This window comes from Mobula birostris, chromosome 1 (assembly GCF_030028105.1).
Source record: "Mobula birostris isolate sMobBir1 chromosome 1, sMobBir1.hap1, whole genome shotgun sequence".
Lineage (NCBI taxonomy): Eukaryota > Metazoa > Chordata > Chondrichthyes > Myliobatiformes > Myliobatidae > Mobula > Mobula birostris.
The window spans coordinates 206817923-206838738 of NC_092370.1; the positions used below are offsets into that span (position 1 = coordinate 206817923).

The 20816-nt window shown below is 40.7% G+C and overlaps 1 protein-coding gene across 2 annotated transcripts in view; it reads left to right on the forward strand.

Annotated features, from left to right (window-relative positions):
- Nucleotides 1-523: 523 nt before the first annotated feature.
- Nucleotides 524-20816, forward strand: part of ppp1r13bb (protein phosphatase 1, regulatory subunit 13Bb) — an 84713-nt gene continuing 64420 nt past the window's right edge. Inside the window, exon 1 of one of the 2 annotated variants that reach the window (XM_072269802.1) lies at nucleotides 524-997. In XM_072269802.1, the coding sequence (XP_072125903.1) occupies nucleotides 989-997 (9 nt within the window). In that variant the 5' untranslated portion in view covers nucleotides 524-988. The remainder of the gene's footprint in view (nucleotides 998-20816) is intronic. The other variant, XM_072269819.1, reaches the window with a different exon arrangement.

Genomic DNA, 20816 nt, shown 5'->3' on the forward strand with positions numbered 1-20816 from the left:
TGGTAAAGACCAAGATTCTCCGCAACGGGCATTCTACGATTCTATTTGTAAATTTACCTAAAATACAACTAAAACAGTTAACATTTTTTGCTTCTAAAACATTTTTTGTTACAATTATACAAGCTAGATCACAAATACGCTATCAGTTTTCTTATGTGTTTTTCTATAATCTCTTCATGTTTTTGCTATAATTTCTTTAATCGTAAAAGATTATTTAATCTGCTGAGCAAACGATTTTTTGGTTTAAAGCGTCCGAGGGCGGCAGGTGGCGATCTGTGTGCATGGGACCCTGCGACGGCGGGAGATGCTGCAATGCAATTGTCCCACACCTCCCTCTGCATTACTCAGCCTACAGACCCACAGGAGACAATTAGTTCACATTTCCAAGCAGATGCACAACTCGTGGCGCTGTTTGCCGGTTATTAGATTGATTTAAAAATCAGAGTAGCGGAGGTTGCAAGCGGTAGTGAAACATTGCGGGAGAGTGACGGGTGCGGTTCTAATAAGCTTGGAGGCGGTGCAAATTGGAGTCGCCAATCTCCGCGCAGCCACAATACAGTACCTACCTGCACGCCCGCCCGCCTAACTTTCGATGACGCCACGATCGAAGGTCAGCTGACTGGGCCTCGCGCTCCCGAGTGTTGAGGGAAGGCTGTAGCTTCGGTGTCGGCGGCACGCCTGGGTGAAACCGAGCGTCAACCGAAAGTGGGTGTTAAATCGGGGACTGAGAGCTAAGATCCCCCGCCCCTTGTCCGAGTCAACAGCTGACACCTTCTTCAGCAATTGCCACACTTGCCTCCTGGTTTTTTAAATCGCCACCCACGTCTCTGAGCGTGAAGGCAGCAGCGGCCTGGAGTTAGACTCGTGTCCCGGTTAGACAGACCCTTCCCCTTTCAGCTGCCTGCTGGCCGGCCGCTGAGGTGACCTGGGACCAGGAGAATTTGAAGGTTTTGTCCGCATAGGGGGATTTTATTGAAACCTTTCCAAAATGATGCCGGTGAGTATTTGACGCGTTTCATTCTAGGATTTACTAACGTGAGCTGACATAATTGGAAAACCGCTCACAATTCTTTCAGAAATATTCTCCTAACCACGGAGGTGAGCTCAAAGGCACGATGTCAAACGAAAATACTGACGGAAGTAGTAGAGTGAACTACTTTTTATCAGTATTGTATGTTAATTGGATATAGTCAAATGATTTAATTGGTAATTGTCTATATATTGATTTAAAAACAAAGAACATTAATACTTGCCTGGTGAGGTGGTTACATGTACTTCTAATCTGTCTTCTAAAATGTTTTTTTATAATTTAAATTATATTAAGATTTTAAACGGTAGCTAAAATATCAAGTAACTTGATTTTTTTAGACATTTTAAACTGAGGTGCAAAAGTCGAATCTATTGATTGCAAGGATTGTAAATTATGTCTATTCTGGATTTAAAAGGCATTTAATCTTTATGTTTTTAATGTGCTAGCAAATAATAAGCCTCCACAATATAGTGTACAGATTTTTTGTTTTATCAAAATTTCTACCATATGTTGTAAGTGGTAACAATGTGGAAATATTTGTACAGCTCTATGGTATAAGCTTTTATGTTCATATCAAGATGTATAGAGTTGCATAATATTTAAGTATATTTATTAACTTAGAAATTTGGTGATTTAATTCTGACAGGGTCTTTTACTTTCTCCAGATTTTTGTAATTTTTTGTTTTAAGTTTCATGTGCAGATGGTAACTGATTCTGAAGTATGTGTATACTGTAAATATAATATTAGCCTTTTTTTTGTCACTTCAACAGAAAATGTAGGCCAAGGATATACTTGAATTTCAGAGGGTCTTTCTGTGCTTTCTCTGTTTGGGAAAAGTAATAAATATCCGATTATTTGAGTACTTCTGTTTTTGTCTCATTATGTCCTTTTCTGTTCTGATTTTGCTTGGTTTGAAAAAATATGGTTTATTGATACTGTTATTTCGATTAAGATATATAGTTTGGTCAGATGTTGCTAATGTTTTCTGTTAACTAAGATTACATTATTGTGAGCAAATAAACAGGCTGCTGGAGGAACTTGCCAAGTCAGGCAGCATCTATAGAGGGGGATGGTGGATGCCTCAAGTCCCTGCGTCAGTCCCGTTATGAGTGATGCAAAACTGTCAATGAATGTTTTTTGAATTAGCAACACAAATGCTCTAACTTGTTATCACTAGTGATGTGTGTAATTTGGCATCAGTTGGTTTATGCATTGCACATCTAGTTCCTTTATGTTTAAATTGTAAAGTAACAAAGTTTTATCTTCGCAACAACAGGAATTCTGCAGATGCTGGAAATTCAAGCAACACACATCAAAGTTGCTGGTGAACGCAGCAGGCCAGGCAGCATCTCTAGGAAGAGGTACAGTTGACGTTTCAGGCCGAGACCCTTCGTCAGGACGACTGTACCTCTTCCTAGAGATGCTGTCTGGCCTGCTGTGTTCACCAGCAACTTTGAAAAGTTTAATCTTTAAGTGTTTCATAAATGGTTGCACAATTTGATACCCAGCTGCTAACCATTTTGCAAATTTTTGGTGTGGGAGCTACAGATGAATAGCTCTGAAAATACTGTATCACTGATGTGGCAGAAATTGGTTATCTTGCAGATTGCAACCACTGATGAAAAAAGACATGGTCCAAGCCCGTAGTTCCTTGAAAGTGGCAACAGGTGCTAGTCAAAGAGTGGCAAAGTCTGCTTGTCTTATAAATCAAGACAAAGGATATAAAACCAGGACATTGTATCACAACTTCACTAAACACTTTGTTTAGAGTACACTTAGAGTAATATGTGCTTGTTTGGTTGCCACACTGTAGAAAGATTTGATTGTGCTAAGGCACTTACTGGGACTTTAGATTTAACCTGGACTTTAGTTATGCAGAGAAACTAGACAGGTAAGTCTTGTTTTTTCTTCTGAAGCCAAGTGGGATCAGAGATTAAAGGGTTGACACAACGATGTTGGCTGAAAAACAGTATAGCACTGTGCCGGCTCTATGACCTCATTAAAGCACTTTTTTTGGGAGACATTTCAAAAGCAAGGCGTAAAATGACATGGTCCAAATGAAGGCAAATGGGATTAGTGTAAATGGGCAATAAAGTCAGTGTGGACACAGTGGGCTAGATTTCTTTACTCCATGACACTATTAACAGACATATAGTTGTCTTCAGTATATGAGGAGGGAATCATTTGAAAAATGGCTGTTTAAGTAATTTCTAATCTTGTACTTCCACCCTTGTGCAAAAGAAGTATATAAATTCAGTTCCCATATGTTGGGTATAATTTCATATTGACTGGTTAAGGTGCATCCCACAGTATGTGAAGTTGCTTAACATTTGACTAATAACTTAGCAAAAGTAATAAGACCTGTGCTGATCCACTAGCGAGAGTATTCATTGAGATCTTTAACTTCTCTCTCTGACTGTCTGAGGTACCCACCTGCTTCAAGCCAGCTTCACTTGTATCAATGCTGAAGAAGAATGTGCTAACCTTCCTAAACGACTAGCAGCATGGGTGCACCGCAGGGTTGTGTGCTTGCCCCCTGCTCTATTGACTTTACACTTAGGACTGTGTGGTTAAGAATAGTGCCAATGACATATTCAAGTTTGCCAATGACACCACTGCCATAGGCTGAATCAAAGGTAGTGAGATCAGCATATAGGAGGGAGATTGAAAGGCTGGCTGAGTGATGCCACAACAACCTGTTGCCCAATGTCACCAGGACCAAGGAGCTGATTATTGACTTCAGGAGAAGGAAACCAGAGGACTGTGAGCCAGTCCTCATTGGATGTTCAGAAGTGGAGAGGGTCAGCAACTTTAAGTTCCTCGGTGTTATCATTTCAGAGGATCTGTCCTGGGCCCAGCACGTGAGTGTATCTGTAAAAAGAACACAACACGGCAGTGCCCCTACTTCCTTAGGAGTTTGTGAAGTTTTGGCATGTCCTCTACAACTTGGTGACAAACGTCTAGAGATGTGTGGTGGGCAGTGTATTGACTGGCTGAATGACAGCCTGGTATGGAAACACCAATGCCGTTGAATGGATAATCTTACAAAAAGTAGAAGATGTGTCCCAGTCCATCCTGGGTAAAGCTCTCCCCAACACAGAACATCCACACAGAGTGTTGTCACAGGAAAGAAGCATCCATCATCAGGGACTCCCACCACCTAGATCATGTTCTGTTCACACTACTGCCATCAGGATGACAGTACAGGAGCCTCAGGACTCACACCTCCAGATTCAGGAACAGTGATTACCTGTCAACTATTGGGCTCTTGAACAAAAGAGGATAGCTTTACTTGCCCATCACTGAAATGCACCAGAACCTATGGACTCACTTTTAAGGATTCTTCATCTCATGCTCTCGGTATCTATTGCTTATTTATCTCATTTGTATTGGCACAGTTTGTTGTCTTTTGCATAATAGTGTAATGCCCAAGTTGGTGGAGTCTCTCATTGTTTCTATGGTTGTTTCTCTATTATAGATTTGAGTATGCCTGCAAGAAAATGAATCTTAGGGTTGTATATAGTGACTTACTTATACTTTGACAATAAATTTACTTTGAACTTTAAAAGCTGGAACATCAGCTCACAGCTTGTAAAATGTGCCACTGTGTGTACACGTGGTATCAGGAATATGTTGCTTCTCTAACAAATGTGCTTTAAAGTTCTGACATAAATGATATTTTAAATTGTAATGTCTAGAGTTGTCCAGAACTTTGTAATGAAACATAGAAAACCTACAGCATAATACGGGCCCTTCGGCCCACAGAGTTGTGCCAAACATGTCCCTACCTTAGAAATTACTAGGCTTACCTCTAGCCCTCTATCTTACTAAGCTCCATGTACTTATCTAAAAGTCTCTTAAAAGAGCCTATCGTATCCACCTCCACCACCATTGCCAGCAGCCCATTCCACACACTCACCACTCTCTGTGGGGGGGAAAAAAAACACAAACAACGTACCCCTGACATCTCTGTACCTACTCCTCAGCACCTTAAACCTGTATCCTCTTGTGGCAACCATTTCAGCCCTGGGGGGGGAAGCCTCTGACTATCCACACGATTAATGCCTCTCATCATCTTGTACAACTCTTATCAGGTCACCTCTCATCCTCCATCGCTCCATGGAGAAGAGGCCGAGTTGGCTCAACCTATTCTCATAAGGCATGCTCCTCAATCCAGGCAACATCCTTGTAAATCTCCTCTGCACACTTTCTATGGCTTCCACGTCCTTCCTGTATTGAGGCGACCAGAACTGAACACAGCACTCCAAGTGGAGTCTGACCAGGGTCCTATATAGCTGCAACATTACCTCTCGGCTCCTAAATTCAATTCCACGATTGATGAAGGCCAATACACCGTATGCCTTCTTAACCACAGAGTCAACCTGCGCAGCTGCTTTGGGTGTCCTATGGACTTGGACCCCAAGATCCCTCTGATCCTCCACACTGCCAAGAATCTTGCCATTAATACTATATTCTGCCATCATATTTGACCTACCAAAATGAACCACTTCACACTTATCTGGGTTGAACTCCATCTGCTGCTTTTCAGCCCAGTTTTGCATCCTCTCAATGTCCCGCTGTAACCCCTGACAGCCCTCCACACTATCCACAACACCTCCAACCTTTGTGTTATCAGCAAACTTACTAACCCATCTGTCCACTTCCTCATCCAGGTCATTTATAAAAATCGTGAAGAGTAAGGGTCCCGGAACAGATCCCTGAGGTACTCCACTGGTGACTGACCTCCATGCAGAATATGACCCATTTACAACCGCTTTTTGCCTTCTGTGGGCAAGCCAGTTTTGGATCCACAAAACAATGTCCCCTTGGATCCCATGCCTCCTTACTTTCTCAATAAGCCTTGCATGGGGTACCTTAGCACAGTGGTCCCCAACCTCTGAGCCGTGGACCAATACTGGGCTGCAAAGTGTGCAGTGGTAGCTGGACACACCCAGCACATCTTTAAGAAAAAAGCAAGCTAATTAATTAGGTGCCGCCCGGCACGTGAATGTCGGCCCAGATCAGAGGCTTGCTCTACGCAATCGGCAATTGCCTGTGATCTGGGCTGACATTTATGTGCTGGGCGGCACCTAATTAATTAGTTTGTTTATTTCGGTTTTTTTCTTAAAAGATGTGCTGGGTGCGTCCCGGCTACCTCTGCACCCCTGCATGCTTCGTGGCCTGGAGATTGGGGACCACTGCCTTCGCAAATGCCTTGCTGAAATCTACTGTTCTTCCTTCATCAATGTGTTCAGTCACATCCTCAAAATTCAATCAGTCTCGTGCATGACCTACCCTTTACAAAGCCATGCTGCCTACTCCTAATCATATTATACCTCTCCAAATGTTCATAAATCCTGCCGCTCAGGATCTTCTCCATCAACTTACCAACCACTGAGCTAAGACTTACTGGTGTATAATTTCCTGGGCTATCTCTACTCCCTTTCTTGAATAAAGAAACAACATCTGCAACCCTCCAATCTCCAGAGTCTCTCCCGTCCCCATTGATGATGCAAAGATCATCGCCAGAGGCTCAGCAATCTCATCCTTTGCCTGGGGTACATCTCATCCGGTCCCGGCGATTTATCCAACGATGCTTTCCAAAAGCTCTAGCATATCCTCTTTCTTAATATCTACATGCTCAAGCTTTTCAATCTGCTGCAAGTCATCTCTACAATCACCAAGATCCTTTTCCATAGTGAATACTGAAGTAAAGTATTCATTAAGTACCTCCGCTATTTCCTCCGTTTCCATACATACTTTCCCACTGTCACACTTGATAGGTCCTATTCTTTCACATGTTATCCTTTTACTCTTCACATACATGTAGAATACCTTGGGGTTTTCCTTAATCCTGCCCGCCAGGGCCTTCTCATGGCCCCTGCTGGCTCTCCTAATTTCCTTCTTAAGCTCCTTCCTAATAGCCTTATAATCTTCTAGATCTCTAATATTGCCTAGCTCTCTGAACCTTTTGTAAGCTTTTCTTTTCTTGACTAGATTTATTATAGCCTTTGTACACGGTTCCTGTACCCCTACCATAACTTCGCTGCCTCATTGGAGCATACCTATGCAGAACTCCACACAAATATCCCCTGAATAGTTGCCAAGTTTCTTCTGTAATTTTCCCTGAGAACATTTGTTTCCAATTTAAGCCTCCAGTTTCTTGCCTGATAGCCTCATAATTCCTCTTCCTCCAATTAAAGGCTTTTCTAACTTGTCTGTTCCTATCTCTCACCAATGCTATGGTAAAGAAGATAGAATTATGATCACTATCTCCAAAATGCTCTCCCACTGAGAGATCTGACACCTGACCAGGTTCATTTCCCAATATCAAATCAAGTACAGCCCCTCTTCTTGTTGGCTTATGTACATATCGTGTCAAGAAACCATCCTGAACACACCTAACAAACTCCATCCCATCTAAATCCCTTGCTCTAGGGAGATGCCAATCGATATTTGGGAAATTAAAATCTCCCATCACGGCAACTCTGTTATTATTACACCTTTGCAGGATCTGTTTCCCTATCTGCTCCTCGATATCCCTGTTACTATTGGGCAGCCTATATTTAAAAAAAAACACCCAGTAGAAATATTGACCCTTTCTTGTTCCTAACCCCCACCCACAGAGACTCCGTAGACAATACCTCCATGGCATCCATCTTTTCTGCAGCCATGACACTATCTCTGATCAACACTGCCACACCCCCGCCTCTTTTGCCTCCTTCCCTGTAACTCTCTGAAGCATCTAAACCCCAGCATTTGAAGTAACTATTCCTGTCCCTGAGCTATCCAAGTCTCTGTAATGGCCACCACATCATATCTCCAAGTACTGATCCACGCTCTAAGCTCATCCGCTTCGTTCACAATAATCCTTAAGATAAAATAGACACATCTCAAACCTTCGGTCTGAGAGCATCCCTTCTCTATCCCCTGCCTATCCTCCCTCTTGCACTGTCTACAAGCTTTCTCTATTTGTGAGCCAACCTCCTACTTCCCCAGTCTCTTCAGTTCGGTTCCCACCCCCCAACAATTCTAGTTTAAACTTACTGTCGCGTGGCACAAGCAGTAATCCCAAGATTACTACCTTTGTGGTCCTGCTTCTCAACTTCCTTCCTAACTCGCTGTAGTCTTTTTTCAGGACCTCTTCGCTTTTCCTACCTATGTCATTGGTACCAATATGTGCCACGATCTCTGGCTGTTCTCCCTCCCACTGCAGGATATCTTGGATGCAATCTGAAACATCCTGGACCCTGGCACCTGGGAGGCAAACTACCATCTGAGTTTCTTTCCTGCGTCCACAGAATTGTCTGCCTGACCCCCTAACTATAGAGTCCCCTATTACTGCTGCCATCCTCTTCCTTTCCCTACCCTTCTGAGCCACAGGGCCAATGGGTACAAATAGCTGAGCAAAATTCAAATACAGTATGGGATATGACTTCTAATGTAAAATCTTTAAGATCAAAAAAGATTTTTGGATAGATTTTAAAACAAAGCATTTTTAAGTTACTCCATGCTTCCTCTGAAGTTGAGATTTCTTAACTTAACCATATTTTAAGAAATCTCTTATTCTAGTACTTTAACAATTGGATGCTATTATTTTCAGGCTGGCATTTATTTGGCAATTGGAGAAACAGAATATTGGAATTCCCTACCTAATTGTTCTGTGAGACAACATTAATTATGTGAAATGTAGTGGGTTAAGAAGGCAATTCACTGCTAACTAGACTTGCAAGTACAACCTACATTCTACTGAAATAATCTTTGGACTGAATGACTGAGGATTCTTAATGAGAAGAGTTGAATAAAGGAGCTAAGTAATGAACAATAAGCCAAGGAGCACAGTTGAAAGAGCTTGCAGCTAGATCGAATGATATAAAATCAACACTCTACTGTGAATCTGAAACAAAATATGCTGGAAGTCAAATGATTTTTTTTAAATGGAAAGCTGGAGAAGATTTTATTGGTTGCTTGTACACAGTGGGGTGAAAAGACTGGTGCATGTATAATCATTCGAGGCTGAAGGAAATTGCAGAGGTGCGGTGGAATGGGGAATGAAGCTATAGGTAATGGTTTGAGAGAAAATGAGCAATTCTTTGAATCACTAAAAATTCAAAATAAGGGTCAGTTGGATGGTTAAAATATTGTGAATGTTTTTTTCCTTGTGGCATTTTCAGACTTTTATTTAAAATATTTCCAGAGAAATGTTAATTTTGATATTAACTTCAGTTTAAAAGCTAAATAAAACCAGATGAGTAAACCACTCCTCAAGTCATGACTAACATTATGTTGTTGGGCTCTCCATTTAATATCCACATCTGTTATTTGTGGGTGACCGTATTCGAACAAATTCAGCTGTCATCAGTAGATAACCTAGTCTGTTATGAGCATGGTCTTTGGATACAGATTTGATTTTTGACAGGTGTTTAAAGCTGTGGAAGAGTGCTCAAATTTTTTTAATGTGGGTTCGTTGTTAACTTCGTTTTTAATTGAATTGAAGCAAATAGATAAATAGTGCACCTGCTAAGTGTCATTGCTATAGCTTTTTCATGACGAAGCTACAGTACCATTTTACTAAATTCAGAATCAGGTTTATTATCACCGGCATGTCGTGAAATTTGTGTGGCATGTGGCCAAGTGGTTAGGGCGTTGGACTAGTGATCTGAAGGTCATGGGTGTAAGCCTCAGCCGGGGCAGTGTGTGTGTGTGTTTTTGAGCAAGGCACTTAACCACACAACGCTCCTGTCTACCCAGCTGAGAATGGGTACCGGCAAAAATTCTGGGGGTTAACCTCACAATAGACTGATGTCCTATCTGGGGGGTGGGGGTGGGGGAGAGGGTCTCATACACTCAGTCGCTTCATGCCATGGAAATCGGCATAAACACTGGCTTGATGGGCCACAAGGCTCGTGACAGATTTTAATCTGAAGCTACCATTTTACTAAATTTAGAATCAGGTTTATTATCACTGGCATGTGTCGTTAAATTTATTAACATAGCAGTAGCAGTTCAATGCAGTACATAATATAGAAGAAAAATAATAAATCAATTACAGCGTACATATATGCAATAGATTAAAAATAGTGCAAAAAAAACCCAAATAATATATACTAACAAGGTGAGGTAGTGTTCAAGGGTTCAATGTCCATTTAGGAATCGGATGGCAGAGGGGAAGAAGCTATTCCTGAATTGCTGAATGTGTGCTTTCAGGCTTCTGTATCTCCTACCTGATGGTAACAGTGAGAAAAGGGCATGCCCTGGGTGCTGGAGGTCCTTAATAATGGACGCTGCCTTTCTGAGACACTGATCCTTGAAGATATCCTGAGTACTTTGTAGGCTGGTACCTAAGGTGGAGCTGACTAAATTTACAACCCTCTAAAGCTTTCGGTCCTGTGCAGTAGCCCCCCCCCCCCCCAATACCAGACAGTGATGCAGCCTGTCAGAATGCTTTCCATGGTACAACTATAGAAGTTTTTGAGTGTATTTGTTGATATACTGAACCTCTTCAAACTTCTAATGAAGTATAGTCACTGTCTTGCCTTCTTTATAACTGCATTGATATGTTGGGAGCAGGTTAGGTCCTCAGAGATTTTGACATCCAGGAACTTGAAACTGCTCACTTTCTCCACCTCTGATCCCTCTGTGGATTAGTATGTGTTCCTTCGTCTTACCCTTCCTGAAGTCCACAATCAGCTCTTTCATCTTACTGACATTGAGTGCCAGGTTGTTGCTGCGACACCACTCCACTAGTTGGCATATCTCACTCCTGTATGCCCTCTCATCACCACCTGAGATTCTACCAACAATGACTGTATCGTCAGCAAATTTATAGATGGTATTTGAGCTGTGCCTAACCACGTAGTCATGTGTATACTGAGAGTAGAGCAGTGGGCTAAGCTCACAACCCTGGAGGTGCACCAGTGTTGATCAACAGTGAGGAGGAGATGTTATCACCAATCCACACAGATTGTGGTCTTCCGGCTAGGAAGTTAAGGATCCAATTGCAGAGGGAGGTACAGAGGCCCAGGTTCTGTAACAGAGAAGCTTGTATACTTCTCGTTTGCTGCAAACATGCACTCTCTATTGAATTTTTACAATTGATTATGTCTGGAATTTGGTTAACTTGTGTTTATTGAAATTCAGCATTTGGCCACTGAACTTATCCGTGTCATTGAAAATGAAGATTAACAAAGAAATAGTTTGAGAGGTAACATAGTTTCAGATTTGTGATATTTACAAAGACCAAATGTTTGAGTTTTAACAGTATAGCAATGATAACAGACCAATGACCTTGCTGATCAACATTTTTGATGGACAGCTGATTAAATTATTCAGATTGCGGCACTATAACTATTGCTTTATGAATTTAAAGGCTGACTTTGGAAAATAAACATTTTAAAATTTAGATTCTGTGGTATTTCAATTTTAACTGATTCTCTTTCATTTACTTCCTAACTTTCATACTATAACCAGTCAGATCATCAAAACTCTAAGAGCAAGAAGGTATCATGCTATTATAGATTCATAGGTTTTTTTTGGGTTATTGGTATAAATAAACAGATATTTATACCAGTGATATCATGCACTTTGCTGCTGGTATAAAGAATACTTGGTTATTCTATAAAGCAGGGTTTCTCAACCAGGGTTCTGCAAGAGGTCGCTAGGGGTCCTGTGAGAGATGGTGATTTTTTAAAAATTGCAGCACTCACTGCGGTGGGCAGTGACTGAGCAGCCCCGTTAGCAATCTCGTTAGAGTTCTCTCAGCCCTGTATGGCACTGCACAGTAGGACAATGTTTATTTGGTTGAGTCGATTCTCAGTTTTTGATGCGGGTGGCTGTTGATAATTGGTGAGCGCCGCATTGCACGGAGGGTAGGACAATTGGCTGATCAGAAGTGTGAAGTGTGTTTTCTGAGCATTGAATTAACTCACCCAACTTGGGCTGTAATGTCAGCCTCTCCCTCCCAAATTACCACCCCCAAATTCCCCTTGCGTGCCACCGAATGACTTGTGGGAGCGAGCAAACTCTACTGGTGTAGCAGAAAATTAGAGGGAAATTCTTGTTCTAAAGAAGGAATTTTTTTACATGCCGTGACTCAGCTGCTGGCCTGCTGTTTTGCTGTTGTTGTAGACATGGATTGTGTAAATTGGATTTAAAAGAAAACTGAATCTTTGGAAAAATTATGTTACAAAAGGAAATCTTCAAATGTTTCCACTGCTACTTGGGCTTGACAGTAAAGGAGGATGTCAGAAAGTCTCGAATCTTATTGAAAACCACCTCGAAGAACTGCAGAACAAAATTGAACAGTATTTTTCCTCCCTTTCAACATAAGTGAGAGACCCTTTCTCTGAATCTTCTGCTCAGCCTGAGAACTTGAATTTGAGAGAAGAGGAAGAACTTTGTGAGCTGCAGTCTGTGCACTCAGTGAGATTTACTGACCTGTCTCTGGACAAGTTTTGGATTCCTGTGTAAGAAAAGTCGTCTTCTATTCATTGGAAGGCAATGAACATTTTGCTGTAGTTTTCAACTCCTTACATGTGTGAGCAAGCTTTTGTTTTTGTTTAACAAGCATCAAAAGCAAGGATAGAAATTGTCTTATTTCAGTTGAAGGTGAAATCCATGTGTGCTTATCTCTGGTTTTATCAGAATTGAGCATTTGTGCAGCAAAAAAAACAAGCCCAGGTCTCACATGCTAGATCTATATTTGACCCTGATCATGTCACTTGGTAAGAAAATGTTTTCTTTCAAAGTCACGTATAAAATTCTCTTGGGTTATTTTTTATTCCTATTGCTTTGGCTTGTAGTTTTTTAGTCCCTTTACTATTCAAGATTGTCAATAAATTTTCATGTTGTAAACAGAATCAATTAAAATCAATTTACAACCTGTATTTAAATTTACCAAGCCTACATTTAGAAAAATTAAATTCCATTTTTGGCTTAAGCCAGTTATTTAACAGAAGTTTATTATGTTTGCCTTATGAGTGTTAAATTCTATGGAAAGGAAAGAAAGATTAATTTCGAGAGGTAAGCTAAGCTTAACTGTCTGTTTTTGTTTTTCAAGAAAGGTTGGCTAAAAATTCATTCTCTACTCAAAAGAGTATTGACACTATTTTTGGATTGTTATATCTACTTGCATCATACAGCGGGGTGCTATTTTCAATTACCTGATGAGGTAACCATGGCCTTTGGCCAGGAGCAGAAATTGTCAGGTGGTGCCTAGCCTTTATAGAGTTTTTGACCTTTAACCACTGCACTCGCCATTTGATGGGTCAGCAATGGTGGCTAAGTCACTGCCCATCTGCTCCTGACTTCTAGTTCAACTCCTCTTGCCTGCTCCATATCCAGCAAGAGGCTCTTCTTGCTTCCTCCCCCATACTGCAAGCTGCTTGGTTCTTGCTCTTTTCATGAAGCCCAGTTCAGACAGCAGCTTCCATTCGACCTTGCTAGGAATCCTCTACAGCCAGATCTCCATGGGATATAGCAACATCTGCATTCTTCGTCCCTGCACTCCTGGACTAAGGATTGGTACTTCAGGGCCTTCTTCTCTTGAACCTCCTCGCATCCTTCCTTCTATGTTACTGTGAGCTCCACCAGAATGATTTTCTTGTCTTTGGGAGACCACAGCACGACGTCTGGTCGAAGTGTGGTTTTCACCATCTCTGGGAACTGCAGCTTCCTTCCCACATCGATCCTCATCTCCCATGATTTAACAGTTTTCAGCAGATTGGATTTTGGCCTCTTTGATATGACTGGTGTGGCCCTCTCCTTGATGAAAATGACTGCCATGTTTGCCTCTCTGCCAGCTGGTTTTTTTTTTATATATTCCTCTCCTGCTCCAGTGTGACTCAACTCCATTGCCTGCAATACCCACCTTTCGTCCTCATGGTTCTGTACCTCTCGCTGGACCATGTCCCCCCCCCCCCCCCCCGCAATCTCATAGGATGTGTGCAGAGTCGGGGCCTTGCTGTCCCAACCATGGGTTGCCAGTGATGTGTCTCAATTGCAGGGAGCTTACTGCCTGGTCCATGGCCTAGTTGGTGGCCCATTTTCACTGGATTTTTGTTGTGACTCTTGCTTGGTTTGTTAGCTTGTCATCATGGCCCCTCAGAGTTAACACAACTCTACACTTTGCCACCTTGAACTCCTCCACTTCTGAAGACAATGGGAGCTGTAGCTGGCCTGATCTTGTGTAGAGCCCCACTGAAGAAAAACTTGGGGGGGGGGGAGGGGGTTTCCCAGCCACCTCCTTGGGTGCTTGTTGACTTTGCTCTCAATGCCTTCTACAGTAGTCATGGGGAACTTGTACACTGTGAAAAGCTAGAGCAGCCTTGGTAATAGACTATGTTAGTAGAGCCATGTCTTAAATTTACCAAGGAGTCTGACTTTGTCAATCTTCTTCAGCCACTCTTCATTCTGCTTGACAGTGTCGGTGATGTTGGTACTGTCTATCATTGCTGGATTAAACCACTTTCCAAGACACTTTAGCAGATTATCCTCTGTGGTTGGAATGACTTCTCTTTGTATTTGAAGACTGAACTTGCTAGTAACCTTGCCCTTTTTGATTGCCATGCCTTGTCTGGGTTTCCAATATCCTCCTTGCTTGGACATGGGTTAGAGTGGTTACCATTATGTCATCCATGAACCCCATATTGCAGGTTGTTGGATGCCAGTCTCCATCACTGGGCTTTGAGTTATGTCTGCTGCTGTTGCTATGAGGAGATTCATATCCATAGCAAACAAGTTGGGGGAAAATGATACAGCCTGTTGGAATCCCTTTTTGGAGGTCTTGCCACCTGGTTGTAAAGTGGGCTGAAGTGAAGCGTAGCTTGAACCCTACTAGGTAGCTAGTGATCGTGTCTTGCGTTACTGGCGGGATAATGTAGTGGTCCAGGCCAGCTGGATGAGGACTTGTGGAATTGATCCATTGGTGTTGGCTAGATCTAACCAGACAACTTACTGTTAGGCATCCTTTCTTCTGCCTGGTCTTGCGGACCAATTCGCTGTTTACTGATCACGCTAACATACCATGAGTTGTAGCTATAATAATTTTTATGAAGGGGTTCCCTCAGACCTCAAAATTGTTTCAAGTATTCCTCCAGGGCAAAAAAGGTTGGGAAAAGGTTGCTGTAAAGACAGGACATAATTCTATCACCAAAAGAGTAACTCTGGCAATTGGGTTTTTAAAAAAAAAAAAAAAAAAAAAAAAAAAAATTGAACCTGCTGGAAAAGAGAAACAAAAAGCTGCAAGATCTCAGGAGGACAGACGGCATCTGTGGAGAGAGAGAGAGAGAGAGGAAAACATTATTTCAAGTAATTGATCTTCCAATCTATTCAGATGAATGGTCATTGACTTGAATGTTGATCTGTTTCAATCTCTGGATGCTACCTGATCTGAATTTTTCCAGCTATTATGATCGTTATGTTAACTTGCTGTGTTAGCAAAGCTTTATTGAAGTCAGAATAAACTTCCTTTTCATGGTACTTGCTTTATGTGGTGTGCTCTAAGTTATCCACAATATTGATTGGCATTGTTATTTTGTTATACAAGATCTTTTTTGCAGCCTGCAGTTAACAGGAAGTTTTGCTGCAAACTGATGATACAATCAACATTTTACAGTTCAATTTTCTGATTAGTTTTGATTTTTTTTTCCATTTTTGGTTTAATTTAACAATTGCTGATGGAGAGGTGGGTACTATTTTCTTTGCTGAACTCAGTCACCAGTTGGCAGTAACATGCTTATGGAGGAATGACATACTCAGTAAATAAGCTATTGTCAGTTGTGGTACAACATTCTCACTTTCACTGGGCTTTGGCACACCGTGGCTATGTGCCAAGGATTAGAGTTTAACTTGTAACCATTGATATGAGTGAATGTACAGCATCCCTTGGATAGTGAGAACTTAACAGCCATTTAGTGCTTTTGCGAATACATTGAAGCATGGGGAATAATAATCCTGCAGTACATTTTTTCTCCAGTCCTGATGAAAGGTCTCGGCCCAAAACGTCAACTGTACTCGTTTCCATAGATGCTGCCTCACCTGCTAAGTTCCTCCAGCAGTTTGTGTGTGGTATCTTAATATGTGTGAATTGCTTCAAAATTCAGACATTTCACAATGTATTTTGTTACTGCTGATTAAAAAAGAAATTTTGCTAAAATTAGTTTTTTGTGTATTTATAAAAACATTGATGTACAGTTGATCTATTGGATACATGTTCAAAAATTTAAAATGTGGACATCATCCAACATTAAGCCGTCATCAAATTTATTATAAACTCAAGATTATTTACTTATTTAACATGATGTACTTCTATTTCTGTTTTAGTAGTGTAAAACTGTAAATTGATCTTGTTACTTTTTAAGGACATTTATTAACATTAAGCTGTGGTCTGGCATGATTTTGCAAAGGTAGACTGGTAAGTCTTATCAAATTTTGCATTAATTCTTTGGTCTTTAGCTTGCTGTGAAATGAGGGCAGTTCAGTACCAAATTGCGGTGCAGGTCTTTATTCCTATATTGGAAAGCTTGATGCACTGACACAATTATAGAAATCACAGATTTGTCATTGGAGTTCCACTTGCAATTTCCAGGCTGCACTCCAACACAGAACATTGCATGTGAATCTGGCAACTTATCATAAACTTGCGCTGGTACCCATCCAGTTACATTCAATGATCTGTCCACTGAAATTTGCCAGATCAGACTTGACAGTCTAGTAGCTGTCATTGGAAAAATGTTGGAATCCCATTAAGACAACAGAGCTGTAGAAGCTAGAAATGCAATTTACATGAGTTACTGTTTTTTTGAATAAGGGAATAGTGTTTGATATCCTTTCTTTGATTTTGACAATGGATCTACCAGAGTGGATGTAGGTAGTTGGATATAGTGGATATAGGTAGTGCATTTGGATCTCCATAAATCATTCAATTAAAGTGCCACAAAATTTTACTATAAAATATAGAGGCTCGTTATATTGGAGATATTCCATTAGCATAGAGTAAGGATTAGTGCCTAACTGAAAATAGCTACGTAGAAAACTTCTGAAATGTAAATCTGATCAATTGTATCTGCAAAGAAAGTAAGTTTCAATTTCAGATGGATGACCTTTTCTTCAGAGCTGTCATGTTCTCACAAATTAGATGTTTGTTATCTGAAGTTATTTTTGTATTGTTCTGACTTGAAAGCTGTAATGTACCATCAGAATATGAGGTTTTGTTTCTCAAGATGATATTGATTTTTGTTAAAATATAGGAATCTAATGACAATCAAAAAATTTGGGGGGGGGATAACTTTGAAGCTTGTAAAAATTAACAGAATGATCCACTGAATGTCAGGGATGCAAGTGGGAAAGAAAGTGAATAGAATAAATGAATAGTAATAGCTGAAACAATAGAACTTTTAGGGTGTTCTTGATTTGGATATAGAGGAGGAGGTGGAAGTAGGTTACGTGTTGTGGTTTTGAAGCAAAGATCTCTAAGGGGAAAGAAGATAGTGACTATGGTACTGGCCGGATGCTTATCGATGTCCAGAGTGTTAAGAAGTGCCAAAATTGGCGACAAGTCTTTGCCAGGTAGAAATCAGTACCCCAAACAGCAACTGTCTACAAGTTTGATCATAGTGGGATTGATCCTTTTTTCCTGCAATTTGACCTATAACTCATGGGGTGCTGCAGGGATTAATGCTGGGCCTTTGTTTATAATCTATATTAATATCTTGAATAAGTGGGCTGAATCTGTTAAATTGCTGATGGTCCAAAAATAGATTGGAAAGTGAGTGGTGCAGGGAATATGAAATCTGTGAGAGGTCTGTTTATTAGTGGGTTTGCGTGGGCAAAAGCTTGACAGTAATGTGTAGAATAAGAGTATGTAAGATCAACTTTGGGAGAAAGATTTAAAAAGTATATGGTTTACAGGAAGACGATTCCAAAGAACTACAGTCCTCAGACTTGTTTTAAATGGGTGACCCTTATTCTGAAATAATGCTAGCAGTGTGATTCTCTGTAAGGGGAAAAGTTCTCACAATGTTACCTTGTCAAGCATGCTCAGAATCCAATGTGGTACAAAAAAGATTTTCTCTCATTCTAAACTCCCAATGAGTACATGCGCATTTTCCTCAATCATCCCATTGGCTCGATCCCTCTCAGTGGTTGCTTCAGATCACTTTATGCACAATTTCTCACATTGGAACCAAAGTGACCTTCTGTCCATGCTTCGTGCCCTTCATAATATAAATTGCTATTAAAACTGATCCATAGAACATTGAATAGTACAGCACACTACAGGCCCTTCGGCCCACAAGGTTGTGCCGACCCTTAAACCCTGCCTCCCATATAACACCACACCTTAAATTCTCCATATACTTGTCTAGTAGTCTCTTAATTTTCACTAGTGTATCTGCCTCCACCACTGACTCAGGCAGTGCATTCCATGCACCAACCACACTCTGAGTAAAAAAAAAACACCTTCCTCTAATATCCACCTTGAACTTCCCACCCCTTACCTTAAAGCCATGTCCTCTTGTATTGAGCAGTGGTGCCCTGGGGAAGAGGCGCTGGCTGTCCACTCTATCTGTTCCTCTTAATATCTTGTATACCTCGATCATGTCTCCCCTCATCCTCCTCCTCTCCAAAGAGTAAAGCCCTAGCTCGCATAAATTATAGGTTCTTGTCAAAAACAATAAAAATGTCTCTTTGACACATTAGACTTATTGCAACATATTAGCAACTTATTAAGAATGCATTTTCAATCAAGTTTTGTACTACTTTGAATTCTTTTAAAATTTGAAGTAGCCTATACAGAATATGTGTAGCTCCAGGAAAAGGGGGTTAGAGGCTAGGAATCCCATTTCAAGGTAATATCACCTAACTTTGCCGTAGAATTTCTATAATGCTCAAGTCAGGAGTGTGATGGACTACCCCTCACTTGCAAGTAATAAGAAGCTCAACACCTTACAAGATGTAGCAGCCCACTTGATAGATAATCAGTGTATATTAAGAGCAGTTTATACCATAGACAGAATCCACTGCAGTGACTCCTTAGCCAGCATCTTCTAAACAAACACCCTCTGCCAGGTAGGACTAGGGCAGCAACAACTGAGAACACCACCTGGAAGTAAACTCCAAGCCATACCCTATTACGATTTGTAAGTATATCACTGTTCCTTCATTGTTGCTGGATCAAAATTCTAGAACTCTCTCCTTAATATACCCACACCTCAAGGCCCCAGAGCGGTTCAAGAGGGCAATTCACCACCTCTTCTCAAAGAGCCAATAGAGATGGGCAAGTAAGTGCTGGCTCAACCTGCGAAGACCACATTTATTGACTGAATATTTTTAGAAAATGTTTAGGTAGGTTTTTGTCCATTGATGTTAAATTTTATATCTACATTAACATTACGGAAAAAAAATAGAGCACACCAAAAGCTATTATTAATTACCTGAATGCCTAATTATTTTGGGATCCATGCTATAACAGATTAAAACTATCAAGGGCATAATTAATTTCATTTTTGAATTCCCATAATGTTTCAGATTAGGTTGTAGTAAACTGGGTTTTGTAACAAAGGAAGGCCATGTTCAGAGAATAGTTTGCTAATACCCCGCAAAAAAATTCAATAATTTTTTACTTCATTTGAAACAATATGATCCACACTCAGTGTGCTTAGCCCACTGCTGTACACTCTCTATACCTATGACTGTGTGGTTAGTCATAGCTCAAATGCCATCTATAAATTTGATGATGACACAACCATTGTTGGCAGAACCTCAGATTGAGACGAGAGGGTGTACAGGAGCGAGATATACCAGCTAATTAAGTGGTGTCGCAGCAACGACCTTATACTCAATGACAGTAAGCCCAAAAAGCTGATTGTGGCCTTCAGAAAGGGTAGGACAAGAGAACATGAACCAATCATTATAAAAGGATGAGAAGTGGAGACAGTGAGCAATTTTAAGTTCCTGGTGTCAAGATCGATGAGGATCTGACCTGGTCCTGACTTATTGATGCCGCTATAAAGTAGGTAAGACAGTGGCTATATTTCATTAGGAGTTTGAGGAGATTTGGTGTCACCAAAAACACAAACTTCTACAGATATGCTGTGGGGAGTATTCTGACAGTCTGCATCACTGTCTGGTATAAGGAAGGGCTACTACACAGGGATTCTTCCTAATTGCTCACCTTCCTGATTTAACCATTCTTCTTTGGCTTTTTGACATAAGCTTTTAACTTTTTTTATCTAAGGACTTATATTCTATAGGATTTGCTTTCTTCTGTCTCCTTCCATTAGATTCTTGATTTCATCTGTCATCCATTTATTCTTTATGCTTTTTTCTTGTTTAGGAATCACTGACTTTGCTGATGACAAGGCGTCCTTTAGAGAGTTAAACTTGATTTCTACGTGATTGCTTCAACAGATTCTATTTCTAGACTTTTAAATCTATTCCTTCAATTGTAAATTTTTGTCTTAAGTTTTCTTTGATGAATTGTGAGTAGTCAAGGGATTGTTCAAGTTTTTGCTTCTTTAGTTTTTTAGGTTTTGCTTTTACATGACGTATTACTGGGTTATGGTCACTATTACAATCTGCACCTGGACATGGTTTGCATTGAGTCACTGAGTTTCTAAATCTTTGGTTGATAGTAATAAAGTCAGTTTGATTTCTGGTGTTATCACCTGGACTTTTCCAGGTCCATAAGCGTCTTGAATGGTTTTTAAAGTAGTTATTCATAATGACCTGATTATTCATCTTATACCATTCTACCTATTTCTCACCTCTTTCATTTCTTTCCCCTAG